The 12,624-nt window shown below is 38.9% G+C and overlaps 1 protein-coding gene across 1 annotated transcript; it reads left to right on the top strand.

Annotated features, from left to right (window-relative positions):
- Positions 1–2,185: 2,185 nt before the first annotated feature.
- Positions 2,186–8,209, top strand: GCK72_011807 (uncharacterized protein; the record flags this gene model as incomplete). Its single annotated transcript, XM_053728687.1, has 6 exons — positions 2,186–2,255; positions 2,301–2,405; positions 2,645–4,703; positions 4,759–5,156; positions 7,657–8,021; positions 8,069–8,209. The coding sequence occupies 6 exons, from the start codon at positions 2,186–2,188 to the stop codon at positions 8,207–8,209; spliced, it is 3,138 nt and encodes a 1,045-aa protein (XP_053588264.1).
- Between the last annotated feature and the right edge of the window lie 4,415 nt (positions 8,210–12,624).

The raw sequence follows: 12,624 nt of genomic DNA, 5'->3' as shown, positions 1-12,624 counted from the left end.
ATAGAATAGGGGATCAGAGGAGACGGCAAACGATGCAAAACGGGTTATTAGTCAGGGGGAGAAGGAGAAGCTCGTTTTTTTGTTCGTGTGTTGCGCCATTTCTCTCTCTCTGTCTGTCTATTTTGTATCCCCCGTGTAGAATACGACATACCGACGACGAGGAGGACAACGCAATCAAGATTACGTAACTGAAGATGAGAAGGGGGAAGAATAAAAAGAAAAGGTGTAGATTGTGTTAAAAATGAAGATATTAGTCATGGTATATACATGCTTCCAGATAGTAGACAAAAAGAAAAACTTAAAGACAATCAAGTTACAGTACCGTGATTTTCAACTGTTCAGTTGAAAATGTCCACGGTGTTACTGTACAGTATAGTAAAATTATGGCTCTGTTCCAAAAGTCGGAGGCCCATAAAAAAATAAGAAGCCCGTAGAAGAATCGGAGGCCCATGATTGCTACAGAATGTGTTCGTTTATACATGATGAACAATTCCTCTACAAGCAGCTGAGGCGCAAAGTTTTTAGAAATATTTTTTTCATTCATTGCTCATTATAACGGATGTGACATATTTATGTGAATACAGTACTTATGCACTACTTCAGCTGCTTGTAGGGGATTGTTTCATCATTTATAAACGAACACATTCTCTATCAACCATGGGCCTCCGATTCTGCTAAGGGCCTCCGATTTTTTATGGGCCTCCGACTTTTGGAACAGAGCTAAAATTTCAACTGAATCGTACAGAACAAAGGTAGATCTTCATTTTTGTAGTTGTCAACTTTTTTGTACAAACACCACCTAGAGAGTTATGGTCATGTTAAGACAACATCACTATTTTGCACTGAAATGGGTAGACTTGAGGAGGTTTTTCCACGATACGTGGAAAAGCTAAGATTTTTCAAAAAAAAAACTGAAATAACATAACTCGGAGTAAAAAGTAAGCAGGTGGTAGTTCCTCCATTTATCGAAACCTCACACTGACGACTTTTCCACACTTTCAACTACATATCTGCAGGTTATGTTTTCTGGCGATTGCTTGAAAAAAAGTTTTTGAGCGTAAAATCATTACTGTAGCTCAACAACTCAAAAAGTTATGAGTCCTGAAAGTGGATACATCAAAGTTTTCGAAAATTTTCAAAAAAGTTGTGTAACTTCTCGAAACGTCAGAGAGCGCCGCTACAATTCTGGATTTTACTTAGTTACACCAGGCACTACTTGGATTCAAAATACGGGAAGATTCTAGGGGGGACACTCCCATGTGAGTGAGTTGCATTTCCGATGAAAATGAACAAATGCAAGCCGAAATTTCTCAATTTTTAATTACATATTTATCAATTATATTCTTAGCAAATGATATTAGATGAAATAAATACAACGGTCCAATATCGTAGCAATATTTATTTATCAATTGCTCACGACTCTCAAAAACAAAAATGTTTCTGTAGAATATGTTGTGTATTCACACGATTACCAGGTCTTTCAAAAAAACAATTTTCAATATCTTTTTTTTTTTTTTTTAGTATCATCCCTTTCTGCAACTGTTTTCGCTTGACTCGACAAAGTTGTGCTTTTTTCTCACATGTGTATAAAAATCATGAGGATTCTGTTCAATCTTGTGAATATTTTCCAAGGCACGCTCCAGTCTTAACGTTCGAAAAAGATAAAAAGTTGAGGTCAGGTCACATATACTTAAAAATGTATTTCTAGAATATCTTCGCAGTGAAAACTGACTAGAAAAGGCCTCCGAGTGACCTAAATTATTGGAAAGCTGAGAAAACACTGATTCCAAATATATATTCAGTTTTTGTCCTCGAGACCTGGTATTTGAGAAAAACAAGGTCAAAGTTAGGAGAAATGACAAATTATTGCCTTTTTAACACGCGAAAATTGCTTGTTAAAAAGGCAATAATTTGTCATTTTTCCGAAATTTTGAATATATATTTGAAATCAGCGTTCTCTCAGCTTTTCAATGATATAGGTCACGTGCCATAACTTCACGGTCACCTGGATTCCTTCCATTAGTTAATCAAACCACTTTTTCGCGTTTTAATTATTGCTCTTCAAAAGATTTACACGTTGATTGACCTTAGCCCCGCCGTCTTTTTTCCTACAGATCTCTTATCTTGATTATGAATTTTTTCTGTTTTTATATTCTTACATTCATCGATATCCCTTGGATTCAAAATGCGAGAGAAGTTGATGATGATAGCTGCGGTTCTGCTTATTTCAATTCTGACGGCGAATTTGAATACAGGTGAGTACCGTCTAAAGATTTTCAGAACCATACGTTCATTTTCAGCTTCCGCAAAAAATGTTCCCGAAAATGTTGACAAATTGGTATCATATTTCAATAATCTAGCATTTTCATCGGATGTGCAGTTTGTCCGGGCAGATAGGCCTATATGTAAGTTGAGGGTAGTTTTGAAAGCGATTGTTTTTAAATAGGACGTTTATCACAGCAGTGCGAAGTGTAAGGCTTGCAACGAACAATTTTTTCGAGTGGCGTTGCTTGCGCGTCGCGGTTAGTATTGAAATCCTTGGTACTGTGGCAACCGTTGTGGGACGGAGCGACATTACGCCTCGCACTTCAGCCATACCAGAATTAGAATTTTAGTTTTTCAAAAACTTTTCTGAAATTTCCAGACGAAGACCCGATGACTGTTATCGAAAATCTTCGTGGTGTCGCCCGTATTGTAGCGGCGATAACTCTACAGAATGGTCTTTCCGATGGATCGATATCAATCGAGAATGCTACCGTTGAACTGATGAATTTTGATATCCCCCTATCAGATTTGAAGAAATTTGACAAGAAGAAAATGGATGATTTTGTTGATAAACTGGTAGAGATGAAGAATAAAATGAGCAATGGATCGGAGAAAGCTGAAGATGCGTTTATCAAGTTGCATGAAATCCGTGAGCAATGGAGAGAACATTCTGTGAAGATGAAGGATTTTCCAAAGAACTTATCAGCATTGGAGGGTCTCAAAAAATGGAACACCGATGTGTTCAAAAAAGTGGATATCGATAAAGTGAGCAACATGAAGAAAGAGTCGGAGAAAGATTACAAAGCTCTCGAGACGGCATTGACAGCTTTGATGAGTGAAATATCGAGTTTAACCAAACCTTTTGATACGGTACCTGCTGAAGCATTGTTGAGAAATCTTAGCCATTTGGAGGAGTTTGTTGATATTATGGGACAGTTGAACACGGATCCATTCATTGCTTTAAACGGTTTTACACGTTTAAAAAAATATTTTGGAGACAATTCAAAAGTTGTTGGTGAGATACCGATTGGTGGCGGAGACAGACAGGATTCAAAAATGTTGGATGCTATTTCGAAGTCTCTGTTGGCTATTCACAAAAAAGATGCACGCCTTGTCACCACTGGCTTCATAAACGGCTTCAATGACCTGGGACAACTAGAAAAGGACTTAGAGAATCCTTGGATTCTAACCGTACTCGATCCCTTGTATAATCTCAATGGAACAAAGTCTGTCACACGTTTCAAGTCACCAATCGAGAAGTTTCATGAAAGTTGGAACAGTTTAACGGTCAACGATCACTACAGAGCGGTGAAAAAGATTCTGAAGATTCAGTTTATGTTTGAGGAGGTTTCAATCCAGAATGCATTGGATTTTGGAGCAACAGTTGCCTCAAAATTGGATTCCTGCCAAACACTTCGTAAACAGGACACTACTTTTTTGAAGACGGCTGCTTCAAATATTCAAAATATATATTCGAAAGTTATGGCTCTACACAATCTTCAAAAGATTTCTGGGAATTATTCTATCTTTCTCAAACAAAACATGATTGCAGAAACCATCAACTACTTAAAAGAGAACCTTGACAATCTAAAAAAGGATATTAACTGGAAAACGACTGTGGAAGAGATAACAAATGAAATTTCAACTGAATCCGCGCAGGCAATTATCGATTACACGACACATCTGAATTGCCTTATCAAGTTGGAAGGTCCATTCAAAGAAGTTGCCACTGCATCCCGCGTTTTCAAAACTATGAGATCCCTCAACATTAGCGCTGAACTCGCCGCCAACTTCAAGAAAGTCTCATCTGCAATGGCTGTGTCCATTGAAAAGGTTCCTGAGATCTTAGCAGCTGGAAAAATGATAAAGGAGGATCAGAGCTCGGAAGTTCGAGAATTGAAGAAAATGCTTCTACTGAGAAACCACTCGAGAACCTTCGGACATGTCTCAATGTTACTTCAGACTGTCAAACTGGCGATTAGTAAAGATACGAGTATCTTCAACACTTTTGTCAACGACGGGGAACAGATTGCAGAGGTCTCGAAGCTCAAGGAATTTCAGAGTACCCGCCAAGAGATATTAGAGTTTATCAAGAATGCGATTGCCTGGAAGAACGGGATGAAAGTTAACCAATCGTCGAGACTCTATGCATATGGACACCATTTGGCAGCCTTGAGCAATTTGAATGACGTGGATCTTCACACGGAGATGTTATTGGAGATTGTGGAGAAACTGGAGGATTCTGGAGATGCGACTATTAAAAAGAAATGTGAAAATCTGATGATGTCACTGAGAAAGATGTCGGGGATGGAGTTGAAGTTCTCAAAGTATTCAAGTGAGTTGAAGGAGATGCCGAGGGATATGATGGATATGCTACGAATCTTCTCGACACCGACAAATGAGCCTCCAGAAAAGGTTGACCATGTTGGAATATCAATGTGAGTACATAGTTTTCAGAGAATTTAAGACAAAAATTTAAATCAATATTTTCAGTTTCTGGATTACCCTGATATGTGTCGGAGCGTTAGTCTTCGTCGCCGCAATCTACTTTTGCTTTTTCGATTGGCGTTTTCCAATCTATAAACTCCGTCAGATGTTCAAGAAGCCAGTGATGAAGACCGCCCGCGAGGGTAAACCACCACCCGGTGGGTTCCCGAATCAGCAGAAAAGTGTTGGACCAGATGGACGGGAGATTCGAGAGAAGAGAAAGAAAAAGGATGATTCTGATTATGAGATGCCTCCACCACCTCCACCACCTCCAACGGCTAAGGATGATAAGGCTCCGCCTACTAAAGACAATGCTGTACCTGAAAAGAAGAACGTGTCTGATGGTAAGAAGAAGCCATCAGTAACGGACAAAAAGGAAGATACGAAAATGGTTGTGGAGAAAGGTGAGTGCGATCTAATTAAGTCTAATTACGCCAGTTTTCGCAGATTTCGGAATTATGATATTGAGATTTCAAATTTGAAAATTGAGGATTATTTTTTGATATTATGAATTCATTTTTATCTGTGCATGGGAAGACCGCGCCGCACTCGCGCGGCGGCCACGCCCATTTCTTGCGGCAGTGTTCAAAAATGGAACGCAGCGTTAAAATGGGAGTGGGCGTGGCCGCCGCGCGAGTGCGGCGCGGTCTTCCCATGCACAGATAAAAATGAATTCATAATAGCACCGCCCGTTAGTGAGATAAACGGGTTTCGGTAATGCGAGGTGAGAGAGCGCAGACAGTCAGACACTCTCGCTTCTCTGCGTCTCTCGCAAGCGCCTCACCCGTTAGAGATATAAAAAAGTTGTCAACTACAAAAATTAAGATCTAGGTTTATATGTGCAAAATATACTTCTTACACACCAAACAAATTTTGATAGTATGCATCTACTATTATTCAAAAAGAAAGTTTGTCACCAAACAGTGTGTAAGTATCGATATGACTTTCTCGATACTAGCCCATTTCGAGAAATTATCGAGAAATTTCCCGGGAAAAATTTCTCGAAAATTTCTCGAAACTTTCTCGAGACGTCTCGAAAGTATCGATACTTTCTCGAGAAATTTTGAGTGATTTCTCGATACTTTCTCGATACTTTCGAGACGTCTCGATACTTTTCCCGGGAAGTTGTATTTAGTGAAAAAGTTTTCAGTGTGTTTTGAAACCATCGTTTAGAAACCGGATATTTCACAAATTTTTGTTTCTGACTTTTTAGTAGCAATCTAACAACCAGGGTTCGACCCCCACTCGTGGCAAAACTTTTTTGTTTTTTTGTTTCTGACATTTTGGTACTAATCTGACAACCAGGGTTCGACCCCCACTCGTGGCAAAACTTTTTTGTTTTTTGTTTCTGACATTTTGGTACCAATCTGACAACCAGGGTTCGACTCCCGCTCGTGGCAAAACTTTTTTGTTTTTTGTTTCTGACATTTTGGTACTAATCTGACAACCAGGGTTCGACTCCCACTCGTGGCAAAACATTTTTGTTTTTTGTTTTTGACATTTTGGTACCAATCTGACAACCGGGGTTCGATCCCCACTCGTGGCAAAACATTTTTGTTTTTTGTTTTTGACATTTTGGTACCAATCTGACAACCGGGGTTCGATCCCCACTCGTGGTAAAACATTTTTGTTTTTTGTTTTTGACATTTTGGTACCAATCTGACAACCGGGGTTCGATCCCCACTCGTGGTAAAACATTTTTGTTTTTTGTTTTTGACATTTTGGTACCAATCTGACAACCGGGGTTCGATCCCCACTCGTGGTAAAACATTTTTGTTTTTTGTTTTTGACATTTTGGTACCAATCTGACAACCGGGGTTCGATCCCCACTCGTGGTAAAACATTTTTGTTTTTTGTTTTTGACATTTTGGTACCAATCTGACAACCGGGGTTCGATCCCCACTCGTGGTAAAACATTTTTGTTTTTTGTTTTTGACATTTTGGTACCAATCTGACAACCGGAGATCGGTCCCCAACTCTCCGGTGGCAAAACTTTTTTCACTTTACTTTTTGCTTTTTGGTTCCAAGCCATTTCAGAACCAGATTGGTACCAAAATGTCAAAAACAAAAAACAAAAATGTTTTGCCACGAGCGGGAGTCGAACCCTGGTTGTCAGATTGGTACCAAAATGTCAGAAACAAAAAACAAAAATGTTTTGCCACGAGCGGGAGTCGAACCCTGGTTGTCAGATTGGTACCAAAATGTCAGAAACAAAAAACAAAAATGTTTTGCCACGAGCGGGAGTCGAACCCTGGTTGTCAGATTGGTACCAAAATGTCAGAAACAAAAAACAAAAATGTTTTGCCACGAGCGGGAGTCGAACCCTGGTTGTCAGATTGGTACCAAAATGTCAAAAGAACGAACAGTTGTGAAATGTTCGGTTTCTAACCGTCCGGTTTCAAAACACACTGAAAACTCTCTGATTTATCGGGAAATTATCGAAACTCCGGGTCTCGATACCAATATTTTTCGAGAAAAGTATCGAGAAAGTATCGATACTTTTGTGATCAAAAAAGTCTCGATACTTTCTCGAGAAACGTCTCGATAAATTTCTCGAGAAAGTATCGAGAAAGTATCGAGAAAATTTATCGGGAAATTTCTCGATACTTTTTCGAGAAATTTCTCGAGACATTTCTCGAGAAATTTCTCGAAGCGGTCTCGAAACCACACACTGTCACCAAACAGTTTTTTTTTTGATGGCAAGTGAAACGCAAGACAGGGGATCGTGCCCCGGAGCCTAAATTGCAAGCGGCGCAGATAAATTTCCGAGCATTTCAGGATAAATTCGTTTAAATCGAAACAAATCGGGTGCTTTCGCCATTTTAAAAACAGCCTTTCGCCCAACTCTGCCACACACTTGCGCTTCATCAACCCGCGAAAAAATGTGAAATTTTCATTTTTCAGTCGATGAAACGAAGACACCTCCCAATGCCTCCGCACCTGGCTCCTCAACACTACCATCAACTTCCAAAGCTGACACACCATCATCACCTCCTCCGCCTTCCAAGCCAATCCCAAAGCCACCAGCAGCACCGTCTAAAGTTAATCTTCCTCCACTTGCCACCAAAAAAGCGACTGGAGAACGTACCCGAGATTCTGGAGATGTGAAGACACGGACGACACAGGAGAAGACGAGACCGACATCCACGAAAGATGAGGAGAGTACGAATGAGGAGAAAAATAAGAAAAATAAGAAAAAAGTGGACACTCTGGCGGCTGATACAACGAGCTCGACTAATTTGGTGAAGACTCGCTCTGCCGATACGCAGGTACATATGATATCAGTGGTTTGATATCCACAACTTTTTCATTTCAGAAATTCACTGTGGACAATCGAAAAACGTTGGATGAAGTGCCGAATCCTGAGTGGGATAAGAAGTTCGAGCCGCCTAACACCAGTGAGCCCCCACCGCCGCTACCACACAAAAAGGAGAAAGCGAAGAAAGCTGAGAAATAAGAAACTGAACTGAAATTGTTTGTGTGTTGATGGAATTATGAATCCTTTTTTGACAAATGGGCTTTTACCGAGAACTATTACTAGGAATGATTTACAGTACTGGCCACGAAGAATGCGACACTTGCAGTTTTTAGTTGAAAATAGTCAACTTTGTGACTGTGACACGGCCTCTCTGATAATCTCACAATATTGATTGTTTATGGAGTGTATAGATGACAAGTAGAGCTTCATTTTTGTAGTTGACAACTTTTTTGTACGGATACAAAGAGCTCGACTGATTTGGTGAAGACGCGCTCGGCAGATACGCAGGAACATATGATATCTCATTAGTGGAGAATTTATTGTCAGAGAATTTATTTAAAAAATATTAATCACTGTCTGCTACTTTTCCGCTGCTTTTTATAATCATAATACTCATTTTTCTGAGACACTTTTAGAGTAGAAACAGAAAATAACATACTTGTCATTTGACGGGCCGGTCCGGGTGGAAATTTTTTTTTAATTTTTGCACTCCAAAAATAATTTACAAGTGCTTTTTTATCACTAAATTTACTGTAGAACTAATAAAATTCATCAATTCAGTCGAACTTTTGCAGAAAATGACCCAAAAACCACTTTTTCAAAAATTACTGCTGAAAAAAACATGTTTTTCGAAAGAAAGTCGCTTCACCCGGGCCGGTGAAAATTTGGAAATCGGCCCGGCCCGGCCCGTGACAAGTATGGAAAATAATGAGAAGTTGTCGTAGGATATCAGACATTGGGACGACATGGTCGTGAACACCGTCACGCAAAAATGCGGACCTTCAAAATTTTGATGATTTTTGAGAGTTTTCGCTGAAATTTACTGAAAATTGCTCAATTTTTACGCTTTTTGTGCATTTTTCCGCTAATTTTTCGATTTCCACTCCTTCCGATCGAGATTTTCTCATTTTTAACGTTTCGCCGGCCGTTTTTAAAAATAGTTTTTGCTGTTTTAATCAGAGAATTCAAAAAAAAATTATTGTGTGCTCATTTTCCGTTGTTTTTAATGATCATAATGCTCATTTTCTGAGATTTCGATCACTTTTTAGATCGTCACGCAAAAATGCGGACCTTCAAAATTTTAATGATTTTTGAGTTTTCTTCGAAATTTAATGAAAATAATCTCAAATTTGACGCTTATTGTTCACTTTGTTCACAAATTTGTTAATTTTCGCTCCTTCCGATCGTGGTTATCTCATTTTTATGCTTCGGCGACCGTTTTTTAAATAGGTTTCGCTGATCAGGGATTTTTTAAATGTTAATTTTTGTCCGCTGTTTCTTCGTTGCTTTTTATAACCATAATGCTTATTTTTTGAGATATTGATCATTTTTAAGAGTAGAAACAGAAAATAATGAGAAGCTGTCGTAAGATATGATACATTTTGACTTCAAAAATTGAAAATGTTTATTTTTTGAGAGTTTTTGTTGAAATTTACTAAAAATAATTTCAAATTTGACGCTTATTGTGCATTTTGTTTACTAATTTATTTTCGCTCTTTCCGATCGTAAGAATAACTATTTTGAAAGATAACTCTGTCCGCTGCTTCTCCGTTGCTTTTTATGATTATAATGCTCATTTTCAGAGATATTGATAACTTTTTAGAGTAGAAACAAAAAATATTGAGAAGTTATCGTAGGATATAAAACATTGTAATGTCACGGCGGGTAACTTCAATAAAAAATAATCTCAACTTTGACGCTTATTGTGCATTTTATTCACAAATTCATCAATTTTCGCTCCTCCCGATCGTGTTTATCCCGCTTCGCCGAGAGTTTTTTAATTAGGTTTCGCTGATTTCAACCACAGAATATATATTTTTAAAAGTCAACCCTTGCCCGCGACTTCCGTTGCTTTTTATCATAATTCTCATTACCTGAAATGTCGATCACTTACATTTTTAATCGCTGAAGTTGTTTCTCTCGGCAACAGCTTTCTATCGTTTTCTACAGTTCAGTTCCTTTTGTCAAGTTTCTATATCTTCCGGCTATCTGTATCGTCGTGTTCTGTTGTAAGATTCTGCTAAAATCTACTTATTCAAAAGGTTCCTTGCTTTCCAGGAAATTTTTTTCTGGTAAAACCTGTTTTCGCTACTTTTGTTCCGCCCCACTGTCTTTTAAACTCATATGCACTGTCTCTTTCCTTTCTCTTTTCAGCATTCTTGTTTCTTTCCAAAATCTCTTACAATGTTCACATTTTTCAGAACCGACGCCAACAAATCTCAAAAACTTGGAGAAAAAAGCAATGATGAGTGTGTACAACCATTACTCTAGCTTTTTTCAGGAGGAACTCCCGTTGAAGTTTTCATGCGTTTAAGATGTACGCTCTCCGGGTGGTCTCTCTTCGGAGTTATCTGACCCATGCATTTTGGAGATGGAGTTACACACGCGGAGTTGGATTCAAATCCTTCTCACTAGTTTGGAGATGCTCCGGTAGATGTTCGATAGCGTTGAAGATGTAATCTCTCCGGGTGGTGTCTCTTCGGAGTTAACTGACCCATGCATTTTGGAGGTTGAGTTGCACACGCTTAGTAGGATTCATATCCTGCCAACAAAGTGAGAGAGACTCTAGTTGATGTACGCTCCCGCGGAAGATGTACGCTCTCCGGGTGGTCTCTCTTCGGAGTTATCTGACCCATGCATTTTGGAGATGGAGTTACACACGCGGAGTTGGATTCAAATCCTTCTCACTAGGTGGGAGATACTCACACATTAGATGTTTTTCGGAATAGAAAATGTAACCTCTCCGGATGGTGTCTCTCTTCGGAGTTAACTGACCCATGCATTCTGGAGGTTGAGTTACCGATTCGCGATGATTACATCCACTCGGTGATACTGAATCGGCTTCTCTGAAGTCTTAGATAGAAATGTCAGTAAGGGATCCGGTGATTACATTTATGAGCGAATCGAATATTTTTTGGAAAATTTTTTGTCCTATTCCGTGAATAAAGCTTTTTTTAAAATTATTTTTGTACCACTTTTTCAGATCCCAATTTTCATGGCCAATGTGCATAAGCGCATCCACCAAATTTTGATATTATCGGTTCACGAACTCGCACCGGGGCCTTAAATTTTCGACAGGAACTTTCAATAAAAATTCGCGGGCTGAAATGCAAGTGCAGCAGGGAGTTGTGGGTTAAGCTTAAACTGCACGCAGCACCGATAAAATCCAGCTGATTTTTGAACGAGTAACATTGAATTTCAAGATAAATCGATGAAACATGAAGAATATGCAGTTATACATTACACGACGTAGAAAATATCGATCAAAATGCGAGTTTATCTTGAAATTCAATGTTGTTTGTTAAAAAGCAGCTACAATTTCATCCGAGCTGCTTGCCATTTAATCTTCGTCCACGATTCCCTGACGCACTTATTTTGAGAATTTTGTGCTGCTCCTGATTCTGCAGCATTTTCTGATAGTTATTTTGGAAATCCGACGAGGACTTTTTGGCGACGACGAAGGGGATGCGAAGTTTGTAGTTCTTCTGAAAAATATAATTTTATTGTTGAATTGCGTCGTCTTCTCCAGATTGAACTACTTCCCTTTGAGAAACTGAGAGTTGAACTTCGGAATCATAAGCTCTCCTTCTTCTGTTGCTCTCTTCTTCAGGTCTCTGGTTCTCCGACTTCAGACAAGTGATGTGAAATTCGTTTGCTGTTCAAATGAAAAAACGTTATTTCCGAGTTGCTCGGTATCAACATTTATAGAAATTTCTGGGAAAGGATTTCATTCTGTGGCTCCGGCGACGGTAGAAATCAGAGGTTGTCTTCCATTCTCAGGCGAATCATCATCATCATCATATATAACAAATTTCTCTCTGGTTGTTTTCTCAGATTGAGGTATAGTGAAAGAAAAGTCTTTAAGAGCTTTAATTCTTAATAATGCTACTAATAAACAATTGCAATATAGCTACGTGCCTATAAATACTAACACAAAAAGCTACATAAAGAGAGAATTTAGGGAGATCAGAACAAAAAATCAAATGAAAAAGGGAATTCGTAGTAAAAGGGATTTGAAAGAAATAGAGCTGAAAATGATAACATTGAGCTAATAAAACAGTTAAGAAGAAACAATTGGAAGAAAATAGGAAAATTGAAGATATGGACGCAGAAGAAGATGGATTGGATTGGAACGAGAGAGGAGTTTCTCAGCTTCTCACGAGAGTCATCCTCGACGACAGGAAGACTGAAATTAAGCACAAGTATTAACAAATATATCAGGCAAATAACTACGCATATCAAGTAGTCGTCTAACCTGATCACCTAGTGGTCCTCCTCCCTGACCGCCTTGTCCACCACCCTGCACACCGTCACAACTTTTTCATTTTAGAAATTCACTGTGGACAATCGAAAAACGTTGGATGAAGTTCCGAATCCTGAGTGGGATAAGAAGT

This window comes from Caenorhabditis remanei, chromosome III, assembly GCF_010183535.1.
Source record: "Caenorhabditis remanei strain PX506 chromosome III, whole genome shotgun sequence".
NCBI classification, from domain to species: Eukaryota; Metazoa; Nematoda; class Chromadorea; order Rhabditida; family Rhabditidae; genus Caenorhabditis; species Caenorhabditis remanei.
Note: the sequence above shows the minus strand (reverse complement) of the source record. Positions and strands in the feature narration are given on the sequence as shown.